At 59.2% G+C, this 23,224-nt stretch overlaps 1 protein-coding gene across 9 annotated transcripts in view; it reads left to right on the top strand.

Annotated features, from left to right (window-relative positions):
• FADD (Fas associated via death domain) overlaps positions 1 to 23,224 on the top strand; it is a 30,195-nt gene that overhangs the window by 1,201 nt on the left and 5,770 nt on the right. For 5 of the 9 annotated variants that reach the window (XR_013994325.1, XR_013994326.1, XR_013994327.1 and 2 more), the window contains exons 2-4: positions 1,541 to 3,346; positions 16,734 to 16,779; positions 17,503 to 17,603. Coding sequence is in view for 1 of the 9 variants with exons in the window: in XM_081064408.1 (XP_080920534.1) it covers positions 1,541 to 1,893 (353 nt within the window). In the remaining 8 variants the exon portion in view is untranslated. Of the gene's footprint in view, positions 1 to 1,540; positions 7,061 to 9,356; positions 10,652 to 11,986; positions 12,321 to 16,733; positions 16,780 to 17,502; positions 17,604 to 18,312; positions 18,680 to 23,224 lie in introns of those variants that run through there. The other 4 variants (XR_013994330.1, XR_013994331.1, XR_013994332.1 and 1 more) reach the window with 4 other exon arrangements.

Raw genomic sequence — 23,224 nt, 5'->3', positions numbered from 1 at the left:
CTGCCTGGGGCTTGCAGAGCCTCCCAGGACCAAGAGGGACACCCGAGGACACACACCGGCCACAGCCCTGTGTTCCCAGGAAGCGCGTTGGGGGCACCCTGCACACGCAGTCCCTGAACCAAAGAGGACATAAACGGGGCACACGGTGCCACTCCGTACGGTGTTTCTTGCTGGCAAGCTGGACAGCGCAGCGCTGCCTGACACACACACACGGTGCTACACAAACTATAGACGGAACTAGGAAAATCACACTTTCGAGGCAATTCACTGAGGGAGAACGCTGATATAAAAACATACTTTTAAAAGGCAGTCCACAAATTATAGACAGCCGTTTAGATGTGTGTGTGTGTGTCTGTGCGTGGTTTTATTTATGTAGTTACTGTATGTTGCAGGAAAGTACACCGGAAGGTGAGCAGCAGGTGTGTGGCGGTTGATAAGGAGCAATGAGTGTCACCCTTTTACGGAAGACAATTTCACCTTGTGGTTAGAAGGGCTCTGGCATCAGACTGTCAGGGTTTCGCCATCCTGCTCTGCCAGTGCCCAGCTGTATGCCTCGGTTTCCTCACCTGTGCCGATGGTCGTAATAACAAATGACCACCTCACAGGACTGGCGGGGATGGCACCCAGGCTGACATGTCTCTCGGGGGGTTGTTAGCAGGAGACCTCCAAGCAGCGTGTCCTTTCTCCGCATTCCAGAAACAGCTTTTCATGGTCTGTAGTGCCCAGATCGCTCATCTCAGTGGTGATTTTAGCAGATGAGGACATGGTAGCCAGGAGGCAAAGACTGCTGGTCAGTCAGGGCAGCTTCCAAAATAAGAATCGGGTGTATGTTAGCTTCCTGGGCTGCCATCCACAGACTTGGAGGCTAAAAGCAGTGGAAGTTGATTGACTGTTCTGGAACCACCTTCAGAAATCCAGGTATCACAGGGCCACGCTCCTTCCGGAGGCTCTTCTGGCTTCTGGGGTGCCAGGCGTCCCTGGGCTGTGGCCCACCCCTCCAGTTTCTGTCTCCATGGTCACATGGCCTCTGCGTGTCTGTCTCCTAAGGACACTTCTCACTAGATTCGGGGCCCTCTGGATAATCCAGAATGATCTCACCTCCAGATCCTCAGCTTAATCACATCTTCAAAGACCCTTTTCTAAGTAAGTTAACATTCACGGTCCAAGGATTCGGCATGGACGCACCCTTTTAGTGACCACCATTCAGGATGGCATGGGGAGCAAGCCGTATCCCTCCGGCAACTCCCAGCCCCCACTACAGCCCTCCGCAGCCGTCAGTCTTCAGCATTCAGCAGGCTCCAGCTCTTGGGTAGTATTTTGGGCTGGGGTTGGCTGGGGTAGGATTAGAGGCCACTCTTGATCCTTCTGTGACCTCCCATCCCTTCTGCTATGGGTGATTTCAGCCTCTGCAAGGACCTCTGTGTATGCAGCACTTCGGTCAGCACTGAGTGAAGCCCGAAGCCCGTCGGAGACTATGGGGGTACCTGGCTCCTAGAGAGCCTCCAAACCTGGTAAATCATTTTGTTCTTTCCATCCCCAGACCTGCAAGCAGCATTTGACATCGTCTCTGAACATGTGGGGAAGGACTGGAGAAGGCTGGCTCGTCAGCTCAAAGTGTCAGACAGCAAGATCGATGCCATCGAGGTGAAGTATCCCCGAAACCTGACAGAACAGGTGAGGGAGTCTCTGCGAGTCTGGAAGAACGCCCAGCGGGAGGACGCGACGGTGTCATACCTGGTGGCGGCGCTCAGGGCGAGCCAGCTGAACCTGGTGGCAGACCTCGTGGAGGAGGGTCAGCAGGCCCAGGCCCTGCAGGGCAACGGGGACAGTGGGAGCGGCAGTCTGTCCCAGATGTCATGGGCCTCAGACGCGCCCTCCTCGACCGCCGTCTGATGACCCGGCTGCTCTCCTGGGGGACCGAGGGCAGCGGCGCAGTCAGAATGTTGGTTCCGCCCACTGAGGTTGACCGGGTGCCTTCTGGTGCCAGTCCTTTGTGAGCCTGGGGTGTGGACCCCAGCTCTCGGCCAGCCTGACTTCTCCGTGAAAGGTGGCATGTAGGCAGCAACTCTCCGTGCCAGGCGGGGCTTGGGAATCCTGCACATGCCTGCGTTCATTCCTCATGGTCGTGTGCCCGTTAAATGAATTCCTACAGGAGGACATTTCAGAACCATGTCCGCACGCAGAAGGGGTCTGTGACAATTAGCAGTTCTTACCGTTAACAATTCTACAGGGGAGGAAAAGAGCACAGTTAAGGAGCTGGAGGAAAACTGGGATACAAATAGCAGAGCTGGGCTTGGAAGCAAACGCTCTCTGGCCCCACAGCCGACACTGGGTCGTTCTGCCACCCCCACAGTTGGCCAGAGGCCGCAGTTGGCCAAGGCCCGTGGCGCGGGGTGAGAAGTGCCCTGACCTGGCTCTGGGGGCCTGCCACGCCCATGCCCCAGCCCTTGGCCCTGCATGAGTTAGGTCTCCTCCAAAGTAGTGCCTATCAGATGCTCAGAATTGCCCTCTGGAGCGTCAGTTGCTGAAAGTGCTATAATTCCTGTGATTCCACAGTTCCTATTTTGTATCACACTCTGTTTGATAACAGAATTGGCACGGTAGCTGAATCCTGTAATTTGAAAAAGCAGCCTTCCTTCCAGCTTCTAAGGTAACCTTGGCAAAGCAAATGCCTCCAGCACAATCCTCCGTGTTACAGAATTTTCCATTCCCGTCGATGGTTCCAGTGCACATATTCTCAAAAGTCCCCTGGCAGATGATTTCAGTCTCTGGTGCAGCTTATCATGGGTGGCGGGGTTGCCTGCCTGCCACACTGACTTCCAGCGGGGGAGGTGACCTCAGCACACCCATCTGCCAGGGCAGCTTGTGCCGGCTTGGGCCATGGCCACCAAGAGGCAGGGAACCAAGTGGCTGCCCCTTTCCCGGCCTTCCAGCTGTGGCCTTGGGAAAGCCACATGTGCTGGGATGTCCTGCCACACTGCCTTGACCTTGGGTTGCTAAGATTCTAGCAGCACCGTCCCCGCGAAACCGTGGAGCTGGCCTTTGAGCCCCGCCGCACCTTCGCAGATAAACTTCCTGATGCTGGGAACTGCTGGGAGCTGGGGCCGTGGCAGCACATGGGACAGAGGTGGCACTGTCCTGGAGACCCCGAAAGCCTGGCTGGGAGCACAGTGTTAACCGGTTCATCACAGGTTCGAGGCGGTGCCAAGCCCCTGGGCCGCTTGCAGGCCCTACGCTGTGGCCCGACGCACTGCATGGCCCCCGCCGGCCAGAAGCACCTGCCTCTTCAAGCCTCGGGTCAGGGCTAGTTCTGTGGATGAGAGACACTTCCCCACCATCGATAAACGTGAGTGGCTTGGCGGATGGGTGGCTTTGTGAAGTAGGTCTGGGAAACGTCCATATTTTTTGAGCAGTGGCAGAATTCAGAGGTCTGCCATTCCCTTATGGTTTATGGCAAAAGCTGCTAAACTGGGATTACCTAACATCCTGACAGCACCCTACCTCCCCCTGCGTGCTGGGCATAGCTGGAGAGACCCTGACCCTCCATCACACCAGGTGCTCTGGCAGGCTTTGACAACACTACGCCCAGAATTAGCCGGGGCTCGGTCCCCAGCTGTGCCTGCTCACCCTGCACCCCATCACTCTCCCTCGTGCGGTGAGGCACGGCCTGGCCAGGCACTGCCATCCCAGGACTTGCAGAGAGCAGCTGCTGTCGTGTGCTGCGTGGGGAGGAGCCGGGACTGGGAGCAGCCTCCCGTGACCCGCCGTGTGACCTCATCTCACTGGCACAAGCCTGGACCTTGGGTTACAAGACCCAGGAAAGGAGACGAGTGAGGAAGTGCCCCCATCCTGTGCTGGGCCCAGCAGCTCTCTACTTCCAGGGTCCGGAGGGGGTGAGGAGTGCCACCAGCTTTAAGCCGGAGTGTGGGGTCAACTTGCAGGAGAAACTGCCCCCAGGAGACGGGGGTCAGAGATGGGGGTCGGAGCCGGATAGCCGCATGCATCTGTCCAGGCAGCCTGGCCTCTGGAGGCAGTGTCCCCAGCTTTGTGAAACAAGGGAACGCATATGAAATGTGCACATAGGGTGTACCAACAGCCCAAATGCTTATGTGGGCACTAGGTGTGGAAGTACACACAGCGAGCGTTTGAAAACCGTCACTTTCTTAACGGCGGTTGTTATTTATACTCTGCACTTTCCACATCTTTTATAACGGGTTTTTTTGTAACATGGACTGTTTCGCGGGGAGTGTCCCTAGAACAGTGGGGCACGTGGCTTTTGAGTCTGACCTGGGTTCGAGTCTTGGGCCACTCCCTGTGGCTCTGCCACCTTGCACAGGGGCCATTATAAGTGTGTGCCCAAATCTGTGGCAACTGGCTTCTCAGGTCCCTTAACAGCAAGCAGTGAAGTGCCACCCGAGGTCTGTCAGAAGGCTGCTCTCTGTGGCCTCAGAAGGCTTGAGCCTGTGGTCCTGAGATGTCCCTTCCTCCCCTCACCTCTGAACTGACCTGCACACAGCATTTCCCTACCACTGCTTCAAGGCAGTGTTCTGGAGCTTTTCATAACCTCTCCTGGGACAGATACGATTGACACGTAATGGGCGCTAAGCCCCGAGGACAGGATCAATTAACCAACCCTCAGTAGGGGCTGCTCTAAGTTTTGGCCAAGAATTTCTCATAGCAACTTTACATGAAATCCTTGTTCCTTTTTGTTTTTTGTTTGTTTTGCAATCATGTAAAATTTGTTTCTGGTAAAGGTGCCGACAAGTCATGTGATTTACTTGAAAGGTAGAGTTAAGGGCCGCATTTTGCTCTTAATCCCTTTTCCTCTGAGAAAGAGTGTTTTGCAGATTTCGGGCCAATAAAGAGGAATTTGATGAAGTGTTTCCTGAACCAAAGGGTCAGCCCCCCTGCCTTCTGCCCCCCACAAGTTACCCAGTTTCACACCCCGCCCCACGCTCTCCAGCCCCGCTCCCTGGACACGCGCACACGGGGCTCTGCAGGGACGCTGAGCACTGGGGGCGTGGGGTCAGGGCAGGGCCTCTCCGTCCCATGCTCTCCCCACTCACTCACCCTTCTGCACCCACTGCCTCTTCCTTCCAAGCACCCCCATCACCACCACCCCCCAGTCTGCACTAGCTGAGGTTGCAGGTGGCCAAGCCCATTGCACACATGTTTGTTCTGTCTTATTCAACCTCGGGGCCTTGGACACCTCTTGACCTTTCTCTTTGACCTCAGGGCCTTGGACGCCTCTTGACCTTTCTCTGACCTCGGGGCTTTGGACCCCTCTTGACCTTTCTCTTGACCTCTGGGCCTTGGACACCTCCTGACCTCTCTTTGACCTCAGGGCCTTGGACACCTCTCGACCTTTCTCTTTGACCTCAGGGCCTTGGACACCTCCTGACCTTTCTTTTTGACCTCGGGGCCTTGGACACCTCCTAACCTTTCTCTTTGGCCTCGGGGCCTTGGACCCCTCTTGACCTTTCTCTTGACCTCTGGGCCTTGGACATCTGACCTTTCTCTTTGACCTCGGGGCCTTGGACACCTCCTGACCTCTCTTTGACCTCAGGGCCTTGGACACCTCTCGACCTTTCTCTTTGACCTCAGGGCCTTGGACACCTCCTGACCTTTCTTTTTGACCTCGGGGCCTTGGACACCTCCTAACCTTTCTCTTTGGCCTCGGGGCCTTGGACCCCTCTTGACCTTTCTCTTGACCTCTGGGCCTTGGACATCTGACCTTTCTCTTTGACCTCGGGGCCTTGGACACCTCCTGACCTTCCTCTTTGACCTTAGGGCCTTGGACATGGACACCTCTTGACCTTTCCCTTTGACCTCAGGGCCTTGGACACCTCTTGACCTTTCTCTTTGACCTCGGGGCCTTGAACAAGGTACCTCCTGACCTTTCTCTTTGACCTCGGGGCCTTGGACACCTCTTGACCGTTCTCTCCATGAAATTCTCTCCCGGTTTTCCTCCCCCGCCTGCCCGGCCACTCCCGCACAGCCTCTCCCAGGACCCATCCACATCCCTCCTCTCTGAGACACCAGGGAGCACAGATCCTCGGGCCCCCTCTTTCAGGTCCCTGGTACCTCTCACGTCGCCCCGAGGCACCTAGACCCGTATTGTCAGCACTGAGGGGCAACACCTTTTGCTACGCAAGGAAACAAGCTCACTGGTTCTGGAGGTTAGGATGTGGGCACTGAGGGGCAGGCATCCCTGCCCAGTTCCCTGCCTGGCCCCTCCTGCCTGGGGCTCAACGCACCAGCTCCTTGGTTACATCACAGCATGTCTCCTTCCCCTCCCTTCTCCTCCCCCCCAGTGAGCCTCACCCCTTCTCCCTTCAGCTCTGCTCGTCCCTGCTCCTCCCATCCCCCATCTGCAGACCCCTACTGGATTCTTAGAAACGACAAGTTCTACATATTTTGGGGGGTTGTGTTTTTATTTCCACGATAACTACTCTGAGTTGTCTTGCTGACTGCTTTCTAACCGCGGGATCACTGTGTGCCTTGCGTCTGAAACTGGCCAGGCGATCGTGCCGGGGTTGCGTGTGCTTCTGTGAAAATGGCCTGTCACCGTCCGTCTGCTAGTACAAAGGAAGAATGTGTCTTCTACAGGAAAATTTGCAGTTGAAAGCCGTTTTCATCAAAGAAGCTCTCAGCTTTTAAGTCTGACTAAAGACACTGTGGCAAGAGTCACACGTGTATTCCAATCACGTTAATTGTCACCAAGGAACAGAGGCCTATTCAGTGGGTGAATGGGGTCATCATGGAGTGAGAGCCATGTGACGTGCGTACAGCTTTCCTGGTAAGGGTTGAATAGAAAAATGTGGGCCATTTGAGTCACCCCAGGCTCCAGGCGGGTACACAGCCTCCCGACCTCCCAGCCTCCCAAACCTGCCTGATGACAGAGTAGACACATGACGTCATCATCACGTTTGCTGGGACAGAGCTATTGTGTGGGGAGGTGGTCACACGACACTGAATGTGCTCAGTGACACGAAAATGGTAAAAAGGGTAAATCTTACATATGTCTTACCCCCATTAAAAAACCATCCTTCACACTAAACTGTTTGATTACGTTATTAATCTGAGTCGTATCCGTTTTGCAGGCGTGTCTCCCTCTTTTGTACGTTCACGATGATTTACAGTTTACAAGGCCTACAAGTGTAAGCTTATATCGGGCCTTACGTTTGTGTGCGTGGAAGTAACGCAAGCAAAGCTCTGCTCGTTACTGGGAGGCTGGGGCAGTGTGCCTCTCCCAGAGGGATCTCTGGCTGGAGAGACCGGGTTCCCAGGGCGCCCAGGCCCCTCAGCGTCAGCCCTGACCCACAGCTTCATGAGGCCCAGGAGGGGTGCCCAGCAGCCTGCCCAAGCGGCTTCTTGGCCCTCCACCCCAGTCTGAGGGCAGCCTTGCCCGACCCCCTACCCCACCACCCGCAGCAGGCCCCCGCCCCCGTCCCTCCTGCCCCCCCCTCCCGCAGGCTCACACCCTGAGGGCCCCCAGCCCTGGCTTCCTCTTTTTTGTTTTAAACTTTGATTTATTTAAGTATGTTTCTCCAGGCCCCATCAGCTCCGAGTCAAGTAGCTGGTTAGCTGGTTCAATCTAGTTGGGGGAGCAGCTCACAGTGATTCCCCCACCCCCACCCCGGCCTCCTCTTTACTGCTGCTTCCAGCGCGGTCCATCCAGCGGCTTTGGGAGTCCCAGCTGACTGTGGGTTTGCTGAGCGAATGAATGAAGAAACTGCAACAATAAGGGCCGGGCCCAGGGCTCCTGTGGGGACCGGAGTTACCTGCAGGCAAGAAAGTGTCATCTGAGGGGTTTGGGTTCCCCAGTGGGCTTCGCTTTCCCTGGGCTCCAGCCCATCAGGCTGTGCAGTTCGTGTCAGGGTGGCCCATACCCCAGTGTCCCCAGCCAGAGTGCCCTGCGGTAACCGAGACACAGCCCCTGGTCCCAGCAGGTCAGCCAGGGAGGCGCCCCCAGCCACAGGTCGCCATGGGTCCCCCTCCCCAGGCAGGGCCTCACCCTGTGCAACGGACAGCCCTCTTAGCTCTGGTCACTCTGAGCTGTACGCTCCATTCATCCACCCGCCCGAGCTTTCGTTCAGGAGATTCTTAGCAAAGCGCTCGGCCTGGGGCGGCCCACTTCACCTCCTCTGGGGGGGGACCCCACAATGGAGCCTCGCCTCCACAGCCTCCCTGTCTCACCTCGTAGGACCCTCCCTCTCCCAGGGTTGCTGAGAGGTTCAGGGAGATGTGTGGTGTCTTGAGAGTGGCACACGGTAGTCACTAAATGTCATTGTTTATTCCTAAGTCACTGCGTGTTTTCTGTGCCTTGCCTTTACACCTGGTAAGCCTGCCAGCATATAAGCTCTCAGATCATGTGATCGTTCCCGGAGACCTGAGGCCCTGGGTGTCGCCAGGGGAGCCCGCCCGGGACCTCTCACGTGGGAGCGTGTGACCCAGGCTGCCCACCCAGTCCTGTTGGCACGAAATGGGGCTTCTGTCATCTGACCCCACTGATGGTGTCTGTAGTCCAGGTCATAAACCAAAGACCAGGGGGGGAAAATCAGCGTATGAGGATTGTCAAGACTGGGAGACCAACTCATCCTTTCCAGCAAAGATCCAAGTTCGGGTGACCAAGAAAGGGGCCCTGTAGTGACAGGGTAGCAGTCGGCAGGTCTAACAGGTACAGTGAACAGTGCCACCAAGGGCGAGGCATCCCAGAGGGCTGGCTCTGGAGCCGACCGCCCAGGTTCAAATCCCAGCTCTGCCACTTGGCAGCTACGTGACCTTGGCAACGGAACTCGTCCGCAAATGGATTCTTCTGCCCCCCCCCCAGGGTGCCATGAGGATTCGGTGAGTTGCTCATAGAGCAACGGTAAGGACACAAGTGAAGACGTGTCTGCCTCTCGTTCCTGGCACTACCTCACGTTCACAATGACATTTGTGTAGCCGATAGCAGAGCCCAGCGATGGCCATCGTGACGGCTGAATCGACTCTCTCTGCCTCCAGGCTCCCTGTCACTGCGCCGACACGTACCTGAGAGACATCCTCGAGCGGAGGCACCTGCCCAGCCTCTGCCTCCCAGCAGCTCAGAGTTGGCCCAGGACCCGACGGGGCATTCATTGAGTCACACGCTGGTGACACAAGCGAGCCCATTGCATGGGCTAGAGCAGCACAGCAGCTGTCTTGTGGCTTTTGGTGGCACTGCCAACTTGACGGTTCCCTGGAGCCCCTGTGCACAAGTCCTGGGGCACTTGTCCCCCTGACTCCCACAAAAGCCACCCGCTGTCTTTGAACAGCTTGCTTTGCTGCGCCAACCACACCAACCTTGGCTGCAGTTTGTTTTCTTTGTTTTGCAGCTGGAAACTGTCCTGACTGTGATTTTGTCCCAGGAGCAAGGGGAGGGCCCTGAAGAGGTCCAGGCAGAGAGTGGAGGCTGACATCAGACTGGTGCTGCTCAGGCTGAGGTGGACGGACTAGTGGGCGAGGGTGCAGACGGGCTGGGGGAGAGGGTAGGGGACGGTGGCAGCTGGCTTGGGATGGTGTGTGGTGATGCCAGAAACAGCAGGAATAGATTCCAGGGTATTTGGGGCCTGACCTGCACGTGGGGCAAGAAAGAGGGGGCAGCGCTGGGAGGTGCCATGAGAGGTGGCACCCTGAGAAGGGGACCCAATGGGCTGGGTGTGGGCAGGGACAGCCCACAAAGGTATGCTCGGTTCTGATGACCGTGAATGGGGGGGCCTCAGAGGCCGTGGAAGGTGTCCAGTGGGCAAGGAGGTGTGTCCACAGGGCTGAGGGCTGGAATGATAACAGAGTGGGTGCAAGCTGGCCAGGGGGAGAATCAGAGCACCGTGCCCCCGAGGAAGAAGCCTCTGGAAACGCGTTCAAACTGCAGAAGCCCAGGCCCCGCCCCCAGAGAGTGTGAGTCAGTCCTGGGTGGAGCCCTGGCATTGCCCCACCCTGCCCGCCCTGGGCAGGATGACTCCCATCCCAACTGTTAAGTGTCACTAATTGCCCGTTCCTCCCAACCTAATTGCTTAGGACAGGCTGGGACCATCTTGACTGTCTTTCATGTGGACGTGGCAGAGTCTCCCAGTGGCCTCGTGGGGTTCTGGCCCCCAGATGACAATCCAGACACACACACACACACACACACACACACTGCAAACTCAGAGCTTAGGGGACAGGGAGGGTGTTTCCCCAAGAAGGCGGGTAGTCACCACCAGGGCGAATGGAATGTTTGGATGCGATAGCTGAGCCCTAGATTTAAAACCCACCTTCCTCCAGGCTGGGAGTAACTTTTCGTGTTTTGGGGTTTTGTTTCTGTTTTCAGGTTAATCTAAGAGGCTCTGCCATCCAGTTTGTAAAATAAACGGAGGGGGGGTGATTGACCTTCCTCGTTCCCTGTCTGGGCTCTGGAAGGCAGCAGGCGCAGTGCTCACAGCCTCCTGAGGAGGACGGCCTGGGACTATGTGTGACACCCCGAGTCCCTAGAGCCCTGTGCACCCAGTGCCGGGACCCATTCTGAGGGAGGGACGCCTGGCTCCTAAGCACTCACTGCTTACTGGTATTGAACACCCCCAACTCTCTATTTCCTGAGTAAAGTTGGGGGTGCCCCACCTTCCTAGGGCTGCCGTGAGACAAGGCCAATGCAAAACTTGAGTCCCAGCAAAATTAGTTGCTGCTTTATTATTATCCTGGGATAATAACTTCCGTAGGCATTCGGGAGGAAGGCACTGGGGATGAGTAAAATGGGTACATGACACTCAGGAGTTCAGGTCTCACTGGAGAAATGGAAACAATTACAAGGGAAGGGACTGAGAGCAGAAGTGATTTGTCAAGTCACAAGGTGGCGCTAGGACTGGAACCCAAGCTTCATGACTACAGGGCCCATGTGTTTTCCAGGACACTTAATAGTGTTTCAGAGAAGGGGCCCTTTGAATTGGGTTTCATAGGGTAAGTAGGAGTTCACCAGGTGGCAAACAGTTCAGACACAGAAAACAGCAAGTGCACAGGCCAGGAGGCATAAAGTTAGAGGGCTGGTTGGGGAGGCAGGAAGCAGATTAGTGGGGCTGGTTCCCGGCAGGTTCGGGAGAATGTTTGCAGCCTGAAGGTAAAGGAAAGGCCTGGATTTTATCTTCCAGACAAAAAGGCCCAGCACCATGTTTTAAACAGGATGATGACATGATTAAGTGTGTGGTTCATTTTATTAGAGATGTAGTGAATGGACTCATTCATTGTAAAATGAGGGAACGAAACAAGGGTTGTGCTTTAAGTTTGGGGCTCAGTTAGGAGGCAAAGCCTGGTGTCGTACGTGTTGTCACTTAGGAAGAATGTGGTGTTTGATAAGAGCAGCTTCGTTTCTGTCCAAGTGCTTTGCGTGAGCCTCCCCGAAGCTTGCACTGCGGCTGAGGGAGGCTGTTGTCCCGTCGGACAGGGAAGAACACACGGTGCGGGCGTTTGGCCACTGGCGGGGCTTCGCGGGAGGAGGGAGGACGACGCCTTCCGTCGCGGCCAGACTGAGCGGGCGACCCGCAGAGTCCCTGCTCCTGGACGGGCCCACGCGCGCCCTGTGCGGGGCTCCCGGGAAGGCTCCCACGGCCTCTGTCCCGTCTCGGCGCAGGCGGGCGGTCACGGGCAGCACGCGGGGGCCGGGCGTCTCGGGGCAGCGCAGGAACGACCCCCGGAGCTGACTGAGGCCTGTGCGCTGCTCACAGGCTCTGCCGCGGGCAATGGAGGCAAACCGGCCGCTGGCTTCCCGCCCGGAGAGTCCGGTGGAGCGGAGAGCCGCTTCCGGTGCCCACGCCCTTTTATTTTGGGAAAATTGAGCGCCCCACCCCCACCCCCAGGGCTCCCTGCTGGAGGGAGGGGGTGTTGTCCCGTGAGACTTTTTTATAAAGATTTTTTACTGGGGAAGGAGAACAGGACTTTATTGGGGAACACTGTGCACTTCCAGGACTTTTTCCAAGTCACGTTGTTGTCCTTTCAGTCTTAGTTGCAGGGGGCGCTGCCCACCATCCCTTGTGGGAGTCAAAGGAGTTGAACTGACAACCGTGTGGCCCAGAGCCCGCTGGCCCACGTGGGAATGAACCCGCAGCCTCGGAGTCAGGGGCCGGAGCTCCGACCGCCTGCGCCCCCGCCCAGGAGGCTCCTGCGGGGCACGCGGGGCACGAGCTGAACGCGCTCCGCTCACCACCCACCCGCACCCGGCACCCGGCACCCAGCGGGCTGGCCCCCACGTGCCCGCCCCGAGGACGCCCGTGAAGGAGCGGGAATCGGCCGGACTCCGCGTGACCTGCTCAGCCGGTTATGAGCCGGGCCCCTGGGGCAGCTGGCAGCTCCCGGTCGCCGCACAACGGGGACGGACGGGGACAGGGTCACGGTGCGGGGGGCGCGCTGGGGGCGGCGGGCACGGAGCCCTCGCCGCGTGGACGCCCCGTCGGCGCTCTGCTCGCCCAGGGTCACCCGCGGGCTTCGCTCGGCGGCCCCGCGTCTCCGGAGCCTCCACGTCCCCAGCGCTGCCCCCGGCGACGGCCGCTCCCGACGGTCACACGCGAGGCCGGCGGCTCCACCGGGAGAGGACAGCGCCCGCGGGGTCCCGGCCGCGCCTCCCGACCACGGGGTGCGGGGCGCACGTGGCCCCGGGACCCCTGAGGGCGGGGAGGCTGTGCGGCCAGCGGCCTCCTTCCCGCCGGGAGGCACGTGCGACGGCGCCACGAGCGGGCGGAGCCGGGTCACGGGGCCCCCGCCGCCCGACAGGCCGCGCTCCACCCGCGTTCGTGGGGGAGACACGCTGCTCCCGTGGGAGCCTGAGCCCTGGGACTTCGCCGGCTCCCACGCGCCGAGCACGCACGGAAACACCGTCACTGAGGCAGGCCCTTCTCCCCCGCTCGGCGCTGCGTGGGCCCCGGACTCGCGGGAGGGCCCTGGCCGGACGCCCCGCGGGCGACGCCGCACCTGTGGGGTCCAGCTGCTCAGCCCGCGGGGCCCGGGGACAGCGCGCGGGGCCCCTCCGGCGGCCTGGAGGCGACAGCCGCTGGGGAAGGCCAGGCGGGGCGGCGCAGCCTCCAGCCTCCGCAGCCCCGGCCTCCAGCCCTGAGGCCACAGCGGCCCTGCCCCTCCGCCCGCCGGCCAGGGCCTGCTCCTCAGCCCCGCGCAGGCCGCGATGCCGACATCCGCTCCCGCACTCGGACACAGGCCTCCCCAGCGGCCGCATTCATCCCGCCCCCGGAACGTGCCATGACTTTCCCGGCCCTGAGCCTCGCGGGCCACCCCCAGCGGCCCACCCGTGCCGGCCCTCCTCACCCCACTCCTGCTGCCTGGCTGGCAGGGCACGTCGTGGTGGGAGGAGCCTGAGCACGCACGCCGACGCCCTGAGCACGCACGCTGACGCCCTGACCACGCACACTGACGCTCTGACCACGCATTCTGACGCCCTGACCACGCACGCTGACGCTCTGACCACGCACTCTGACGACCTGACCACGCACGCTGACGCCCTGACCACACATGCTGACGCCCTTAGCACGCACGCTGACGTCCTGAGCACGCACGCTGACGTCCTAAACACGCACTCTGACGCCCTGATCACGCACGCTGACACCCTGACCACGCACGCTAACGCTCTGACCACACACTCTGACGACCTGACCACGCACACTGACGCCCTGACCACACACGCTGACGCCCTGACCACACACGCTGACGCCCTGACCACGCACTCTGACGCCCTGACCACGCACGCTGACGTCCTGAGCACGCACGCTGACGTCCTAACCACGCACGCTGACACCCTGAGCACGCACGCTGACACCCTGAGCACGCACGCTGACAACCTGACCACGCACGCTGACGCCATGGCCACGCACGCTGACGCCCTGACCACGCACGCTGACGCCCTGACCACGCACGCTGACGACCTGACCACGCACGCTGACGCCCTGACCACGCACGCTGACGTCCTGACTGTGAGGCGTTGGGCGTGTTCCTAAACGCTGAGCCGTTTCTTCACGTGTGACGTGGCTCGGTGCGTGTTCCTGAGCTCCTGCCACGTGTGCGGTAGCCCGGGGGGCAGTGGGGAAGCGTATTGTTCTTCACTGTCTGTACTTTGCACCGTGTAAGTGCTGTAGCCAATGCAACGGTTGCTTATTTAATTTTTGTTGTTAAAATAATGTTAACCGATGAGACAAGACTTAGAAAAGGGGACGGTATCTCAGCGCAAGGGCTGCGAGCGAGCAGGACGGAGGGAGGTCGCGGAGGGAGAGCGCCGGCCGGGCCCAGCGAGGAGCAGGCGCTCCTTAAACTGCAGCCTCCCCCACGCGCTGCGCCCAGCCCCCCCAATAGGCCTCCGCCACGTAAGGCGGGCCACGTGCTCGCGGCCCTCGGTGCGCGCTGTGTCGTGCAGCCCCGGGCGGTCCATGTATCCCCCCCGCCATCCTCCACCATCCATCCTCCACCATCCACACATGTCCCCCCTGCCCTTCCACGTATCCACCCATCGCCCAGCCAGCCAGCCACCCGTCCACCCTCCTGTGCTTCCACCTATCCCCCCACCCGTGTCTGCATTTACCCGTCCGCCCACCCGCCGTCCGCCCGCCCCCCGTCGTGGACCCGTCCGTCCGCGTCCCCAGCCCCCACACAGCCGCCCCTCCCCAGTCACTGGCTGCGTGCCCGCGGTGTGCCGGATCCTCTCCAGGTGGTAGGAGGTCCTGACGACACGGTCCCAGTCCCTCCTGCGTGGGTGGGGATAACTCGGGTGGGGGCCGGACGCCGCCAGACAGGCTTGACTGCCAGCATCCGAGCTTCGCGGCTCATGCACAGAGCAGAGGTGCGCCCAGGGCAGACGTGCGCCCAGAGCAGACGTGCACCCAGGGCAGAGGTGCGCCCGGGGCAGAGGTGCGCCCAGAGCAGACGTGCGCCCCAAGCAGACGTGCGCCGGGGGCAGAGGTGCGCCCGGGGCAGACGTGCGCCCCGAGCAGAGGTGCGCCCCGAGCAGACGTGTGCCCCGAGCAGACGTGCGCCCAGAGCAGACGTGTGCCCCGAGCAGACGTGCGCCCGGGGCAGAGGTGCGCCCAGAGCAGACGTGTGCCCCGAGCAGACGTGCGCCGGGGGCAGAGGTGCGCCCGGGGCAGACGTGCGCCCCGAGCAGAGGTGCGCCCCGAGCAGACGTGCGCCCCGAGCAGAGGTGCGCCCCGAGCAGACGTGCGCCCCGAGCAGAGGTGCGCCCCGAGCAGAGGTGCGCCGGGGGCAGAGGTGCGCCCCGAGCAGACGTGCGCCCCGAGCAGAGGTGCGCCCCGAGCAGAGGTGCGCCCCGAGCAGACGTGCGCCCCGAGCAGAGGTGCGCCCCGAGCAGAGGTGCGCCCCGAGCAGAGGTGCGCCCCGAGCAGACGTGCGCCGGGGGCAGAGGTGCGCCCGGGGCAGACGTGCGCCCCGAGCAGAGGTGCGCCCCGAGCAGACGTGCGCCCCGAGCAGAGGTGCGCCCCGAGCAGACGTGCGCCCCGAGCAGAGGTGCGCCCCGAGCAGAGGTGCGCCGGGGGCAGAGGTGCGCCCCGAGCAGACGTGCGCCCCGAGCAGAGGTGCGCCCCGAGCAGAGGTGCGCCCCGAGCAGACGTGCGCCCCGAGCAGAGGTGCGCCCCGAGCAGAGGTGCGCCCCGAGCAGAGGTGCGCCCCGAGCAGACGTGCGCCGGGGGCAGAGGTGCGCCCGGGGCAGACGTGCGCCCCGAGCAGAGGTGCGCCCCGAGCAGACGTGCGCCCCGAGCAGAGGTGCGCCCCGAGCAGACGTGCGCCGGGGGCAGAGGTGCGCCCGGGGCAGACGTGCACCCCGAGCAGAGGTGCGCCCCGAGCAGACGTGTGCCCCGAGCAGACGTGCGCCCGGGGCAGACGTGCGCCCCGAGCAGACGTGCGCCCGGGGCAGAGGTGCGCCCGGGGCAGAGGTGCACCCAGAGCAGACGTGCGCCCAGGGCAGAGGTGCACCTAGAGCAGACGTGCGCCCAGAGCAGACGTGCGCCCGGAGCAGAGGTGCGCCCAGAGCAGACGTGCGCCCCGAGCAGACGTGCGCCCGGGGCAGAGGTGCACCCAGGGCAGAGGTGCACCTAGAGCAGACGTGCGCCCAGAGCAGACGTGCGCCCGGAGCAGAGGTGCGCCCGGGGCAGACGTGCACCCAGAGCGCAGGGTGCAGGCATGCGACTTGCAGAAAAGAAGCTTCCAAGTTGAGGCCTGAGGGCAGAAGACGCAGGTGAGGATGGGAAGGAAGGGCGTCCCTGTAAAGGAGAGGAGGTGGGAGGGGAAGCGGATGGGACGCAGATGGAGCGTTCACCCTGGTGCGGAGGGGAGAGCGGCCGGGAGGGCCCACAGCACCTCGGAGGCCACTGAGGCCTGTGGACTTTGTCCCGAGAGCAGGCTGCTCGTGGTAAGTTTCTGCTTTGGAGAGAGCGGCCTGGCTGCAGGGTGGGCGATGGTTTGCAGTGGGTGGGAGCTGAGAGGGAGCAGTCATGGTGCCAGGAAGCCCGCTGGGAGGCTGGAGCAGAGGTGGCAGGTGACGGAGGCGGGAGAGGGCGGTGGAGCCTGGGGCCGGGCAGCAGTGGGCCCGGGAGGATGGGTGGGTCAGAAGAGTCCTCCCCAAACTTCTTGTTAGAAAGCTCTCCACCTGCTCAAAAGTTGGAGGAACGGCTGGTGAACACTGTGTCCACCTTGGTTCAACAGTCATTCATGCATTTCCCTTTGTTTTCTCTCATTAGATGGACAGCAAGACAGACAGACTCCCCTTTACTGAACCACGTGAAAGTAAGTTGCAGACATGAAGACACTCGTTCCCCGGGCCCTTCTACTGCACCTCCCTGGGTAAAGACAGTTCCCTCCTTAAGCCCGAGTTCAGCAGCCGCAGCCCTGGCTGCGCCGTCTGCAGGAATGCCTTCATAGCTGGGTTTTGCTTCTTCGCGCAGCCAAGGCCCCGTCACGTTTGCAGGGCCGCCCTTGGTTGCATCTGTTCCGTGTCCAGAAACAAGTGAGAAGGTGGAGTCACTGGGTGGCAGGGTGCGGTCGGGAGGATCCCGGGTGACCGCTGGGCTCTCACTTGGGCAGCCAGGGTGCAGTCCCCCAGCTGAGGGGTCCAAAGTGGGAACAGATCTCACGAGAGAGGAGCTGCCGGGCAGGCAGGTGAGAATACAGGTGTGAAGTTCAGGAGACAGGTCGTGATGGGAGACATTGTCCTGGGGCTGCCATAACAAATGACACAAACTGGGTGCCTTAAACAACAGAAAGTGATTTTCCCCCACAGAAGTCGGACAGGTGCAAGGAAAGAGTCACGCCTGCCTCTTCCAGCTGTGGCAGTTTCCAGTAATCCTGGTGGTCCGTAGCTGGCAGCTGCGTCATCCGCCCCCTGCCTCCCCAGGGCCCGTGTCCTCCTCCCTGGTGTCCTCACACGGTCCTCTTATAAGGGCGCCGGTCATTGGCTTTAGGCCCCACCCTCCTCCAGTGTGACTTCATTTTGCCTAATTCCGTCTGCAGAGACCCCATTTCCAAATGTGCTCCCATCCCGAGGTTCCACGTGGACATGAATTTGGGACAACACAGTGCAACCTAGTTGGGGGGCCATCAGCTTCTAGATGGTAAGTGACACCCCAGGAAAGGAGGAGCATGCACAGGGGGTATAGATGGAGAGGAGACGAGGCCTTGGACGGAGCCCTAAGGAGTCCTAGTGCTTACGGGGTCCCCACAGGGCGAGGAGCCCTAAAACGGAGCCAGGGGGGTTGGTCAGAGCTGGGAGGGCAGGAGGGCAGGGTCAGTGCTGTGGGATGTCAAGTAAGATGGTGCTGAGCTGGGTGCCCTGGTTTTCAGGAAGAGAGTGGTTTTGGGGGAATGCTTGGGGAAAACCCAGACCGCACGGAATTTTGTTTGTAAATTTCACACACTGGCCTTGGAGACGTCTTTCAGGCAAGTGGAGTAAGTCATAGTTTTTATGTATTAGTTTTGCTGATGCTGTCAGCTCTTCCCATAGGACTGGAAGCCCCTCCAGGTTTGGGACACTCCCCTGAGTTTGTTCACCGTGACACCCCCAGGACACGTGTCCGGCAGGTAGCGGACATTTGGTGCGTGAATGTGAACAATGACTGGGGTCTGGCCTCCTGGCCAGGGCGGGCGTGGGATGTGTCCAAGGTCCTGAGTGTCAGAAAAGGGGCACCCCTTCTCGCTGTTCACCCCGATACTCGTCCTCCTCATTTTCCATCCCTATGATGAGGGAGCATGTGGAGCCATTGAGGGGGCAAAACCTATTCCTCCCTCTATCTGCTCCTCCTTTGCTCTTTCCTATTGCTTCAGGAAGACTAAGCAAGAATAACAACAACAACAATACTAAGAACAATACAAATGACACCTCCAGGAGGGAGCCCTCAACTCAGGGACCCATGCACAGAGCAGAAGCAGCTGAGGGACACCACTTGGGGGACGATGGCCTCCTGCTCCCATCTGCGGCTTTCATTTCTGTTCCTTCACTTCCGTTTTCACTTGGCAAGACCCCTGGTCCCCAAGGTCTCTTCTGATTCTCAGCCACATTAGCGGGGCCCCTTCTGAAAATCCCAGGCTGGGCCTGCAGGGCACTCAGCCCCTGTGGGCGGCAGCACTCATGGCCCTGGCAGCCTTAGAGCGTCTGTCCCCAACGGCCACCACCTGTTCCCAGAAAAGATGGAAGGCGCCTATTGCTGCTGATGATGAGTGACCCCTTACTGCGTGTCAGGCGCTACCCTGCACACCTCACCCCTGTGGACCCGCTCATTGAATCGTATGGCCACCTGTAGGAGTACTGGAGTACTGGAGCAGTAATAGTACTGCAGGAGTACTGTTGTCACCCCTACCCTGCAAAAGAAACCAGGCACAGAGAGGCGAAGTCGCCTCGCCAAGGTCACACAGGAAGTTGGAGAGCCAGGACCCAGACCTGGCTGGTCCGGCTCCAGAGAGTCAGTGTGTCCCAGAGCATTCGGCTTTGGACTGACCATGACCACTTGTCTCCGAAGGGGCTGGAATGTCACCAGCTGATTTCAGGGGGACTGCGGAAGCTGTCTTGGCTGGGCCAATGGATCTGGCCCAGGGGCTCCCTTGGCGCCCGAGAGCACAAGAAAGGAGCCTGAGCTCCGGGCTCAGAAGAACAGGTGCTTCCAGACTCCCGTGTGGCTGCGATGGTTCTGTGTTCTCCCAGCAGTGTCCCCCAGACCTGGGACTTGGGCCCTGTGATCAGCCTGCCCAGCTCTTCTCTCTCCACCTGGTGTCTCAGACAGCCTTTGTTCAGCCGAAAGCCCAGGAGAAACCATTGCCAGCTCTTCCTGGCTCACCTGTGCCAGCAGTGATGTGTTCTGGTCTGGTTTGATTTGGTGTTTTCAGTTTTTATTAGCGGTCCTCATTACCTTTCTCACGAGTGACTGAAGCTTGTTATCTCCAGGCAGGTTGCTGCTTGGCTGGTGGGTGGCAGCCGCAGCATCTGGCCCTCTCCCACTCTCCCCTGGGGCTGCGATGGCACCACGGGGCGTGGGAAAGGGGGCAGGAGAGGCCCCTCTGCAGAGGAGGGGATGGTAGGGAAGAGCGCCCTTCTTCCTTCTGCAGAGCTCCCCTTCCCTCAGGCAGAGCAAATCTGAGTTCCTTGGATCTTTGGGTCGCAGGGCTGCATGGCCTCCTAAGCCTTTGTCCTGGCTTGTTCCTCTGCCTGGACCTTCTTCCCTCACTCTCCTCACGTGACTGAGTCCTGCGCATTCTTTCTGTCCTACCTTTAAGGTTGCTTCTTCCAGGAAGCTGCCCTGCTTTCCCTGGGCTCAGGATGGTGCCTTCTTCCCCCCCTGTGTGCTCGCACCTGACCTCACAGAACACCAGAGTCTTGCAGTAGCTGGAACGGGATATGGGCTGGTTCTGTCTCCCTCTTTCCTCTGCCAGGACCTAGCTTCACTGCCTGAGGCTCCTGGCTTCTCCCTTGCCCACTGGGACCAAAGCCAGCCAGGAGCAGGGCACACAGCTCCTGTGCAGAGGGAGCAGAAGAGGCAAGCTGGACCAATGGGGCTCCCTGGCAGGGTGGCCTCCGGAAGAGGTGACTTTATGGAGTGAGAACTCAGTGACTGGGAGACGTCAGCCAGGTGAAGAGCCAGGTCTGTGTTCTGGGCAAGGAGGAGCCACCAGTGCAAAGGCCCTGAGGCAGGAACCAGCTTGGCAGGTTTGAAGGCCAGTAGGAGTGGAGCTGAGTGAACTGTACATTTTATTCCAGGTGTTTTGAAAGCCAGGGAACAACACAACCTGACTCAGCCAGCATGGCTGTGGGCAGGCTTTCCTGACGCAGGGCAGGCTGACGGACAGGGCTGGGGGAAGGGGGTCACGGTGGTTGCAAAGCCTCTCTGGCCTCAGCCGCCTCCGCCATCCTGCAGACGATGGCCATAACCTGCAGATAGTCACAGAAAGCACAGTGAGGAAGAAAGCGTCCTGTGGGCGGGGACACAGAGCTCCACTTACCTTCCGGTTCCTACAGTTAATGTCACCTGGTGTGAAACAGGTCGGGGACTGGAGAAAACCTGCTTCTCAGCCACCCACATGGATGGAGACAGTGGCACAATTGGCATTCTCAACTTGAAGCCAAAGCAGTGTGGCTGGGTTTATGCGTACACAAAGGTATAAGTTATATTGTAAAACGGTATTAAGTTAGGTGACCAAAAGGACCGTTCTTTTTCTACCTTATTGGAAAAGACCTGAACTGCCGTAGGGACCAGCTGCATGTCTGGATGCCACCCTCCTGGCTGGGGTCCCATCCCTGGCCCTGGGAGACCAACAAGTCATACCCACCTCCGCCAGGCACTCCCATCTCTCCACCTCTGTAAGGTGGCACCATCGCCTACCCCTGCATAAGTACATGAGCAAACTGAGGCTCAGAGAGCTTGGGAGACCTCACCAAGCCACAAGCCAGAACGTTCAGACTATGACCCCAAGTCCTGTGCCCTTAAAAAGACCCTTTTTTATGAAATAGTTCATTCACACAAAAGAATAGAGGTGAAAATAATAAGATATTAATAAATGGACATCCACATACCACCGCCCACTTGGGAAATACGAGGTCTGACAATTGAGGTCGCCAACACACATTGAGATCGCCAACTTGTTGCAACGATGTTGCTAACCTTTTTTGATATCAGAGGGATTATTCATTATGAATTTGTACCAACTGGACAAACAGTTAACCAAGTTTCCTATTTGGAAGTGCTGAAAAGGCTGCGTGGAAACAGACAAAAACGACCTGAACTTTTCACCAACAATTCATGGCTCTTACATCACGACAATGCACCAGCTCACATGGCACTGTCTATGAGGGAGCTTTTAGCCAGTAAACAAATAACTGTATTGGAACATCCTCCCTACTCACCTGATCTGGCCCCCAGTGACTTCTTTCTTTACCTGAAGATAAAGGAAATATTGAAAGGAAGACATTTTGGTGACATTCAGGACATCAAGGGTAATACAACGACAGCCCTGATGGCCATTCCAGAAAAAGTTCCAAAATTGCGTTGAAGGGTGGACTAGGCGCTGGCGTCAGTGCATAGCTTTCCAAGGGGAGGACTTCAAAGGGGACCGTAGTGATATTCAGCAATGAGGTGTGGAGCACTTTTTCTAGGATGAGTTGACGAACTTCATTGTCAGACCTCGTATATGTATCACGTCAGGACTAATTGCCCCTCCTGCCACCCCACCCGCAGGGGACCAGGACCCCAGGTTTTGTCTTCATGTTCCCTCTTCCTGTTCACCGCTTGCTTCGTGCCCCCTGCTTGATGATTTTAGAGTGTACAGAGGGTATTAACGTGAGTTGTTAAGTTTAATGGATAACTATATAAATCCATGAGTCTATTAGAGTGTATTGCTTTCCTGTAACAAACAAACCGATCTCTTAAAACACCCAAAATGCATTCTCGCACATTTCTGTGAGACCAGAAGTCCAAAATCAAGGTGTGGGCAGAGCTGGTTCCTTCCAGAGGCTCCGAGGGAGAATGCGTCCCATGTCCCCTCTCCCAACTTCTTGTGGTTGCCCAAAGCCTGGGTGTCCCTGGGCCCCTGGCCGTGTCACTGCAGTCTCTGTCTCACACGGCCCTCTCCCCGTGTCTGTGTGTCTCCTCTTTATAAGGACACAGTCGTTGTGTGAAGGGCCCACTCTGAACCCAGCTCTTGACACCCTGGCCTTCCTTGGTCACATCTGCAAAGACCCTTATCTGAAAAAGATGGCAGCCCCAGGCCCCAGAGTTTAGGACATGGACGTATCTTTTGGAGGCCACTATTCCCCCACTACGGAGAGGAAGGTGCTCAAAAGTTACTTAGTGATCGGGGTGCTCGATCCAAAGTTTGGGGCCCTCTAAGAGTGGGGGTGCTTCTGGCATTGCCTCTCCCTGCTGCTCAATGTGATGGAGGAGAAGGGGTCTCATCCAGGCTTCTGGAAGCTTCCTCAGGAGCCTGTGCAGGTCTGTTAAGATGCAGCTGAGCCTGGAGGGGCAGTCAGTTCTCACCCCCACCAACCCCACCTGCCACCCACAGCACCCCGCCGTGGCCCGCCACCCTCCCCCATCAGACTAGCTGTGGTCCAGTGTGGTTTGCCACTGCTGTTCTCCTGGCACCCTTTCCTTTCCTTTCCTCTGGGGCATGTCTCACCTTGCAATTAAAGAAATGGCGGGTAATTACTTGGCTTATCGCCTCCCCAAGACCTGCCTGTCCTGTTCCTTCTTTCCTGTTGGCCCTCCAGAGATTGTGGGCTGAAAGAATGAGGTCCTGCAAGGGTGCTATGGCCCCTTCTTGTCCTGGTCCAAAGGAGCCCGCAGGGCGGACTGCGTCACAGGGAAGGCTCCCAGCCAGGCTAGGAAGAAGGAATTACTCCAAGTGGTCTCATGGAGACCTTTCTCCCTTCTTACAGCAGTTGAGAGCGGCAGCGCTCTCACTGTCTCCGGCCTTGCCACCTTGACTGGACAGCTAGGAGGCTCCCTAGGCAGTAAGTGCCCTACAAATGATGCCTGAGCTCCTGGAGACAGACAGTAGGACAGACTGCTCCCCGGCCGCGCCCACAGCCGAGGGAAGGGTCCTGCCTCCCGGCCCCGCCCGCCCCCACACCTGCTGGAACCCTGTCTGTGCTCAGACTTGGGGAAGGGCCTGTTCTGGTCTGCAGTGGGAAGGATCTGCTCTGCAACTTCCCACGGGCCACCTGTGGGGGATCCCCGTAAAGAGACCGCAC

The sequence above is a fragment of the Rhinolophus hipposideros genome (assembly GCF_964194185.1).
Source record: "Rhinolophus hipposideros genome assembly, chromosome: 10".
NCBI classification, from domain to species: Eukaryota; Metazoa; Chordata; class Mammalia; order Chiroptera; family Rhinolophidae; genus Rhinolophus; species Rhinolophus hipposideros.
The sequence above is the reverse complement of the archived record's forward strand: the minus strand, read 5'-3'. Positions and strand labels throughout refer to the sequence as shown.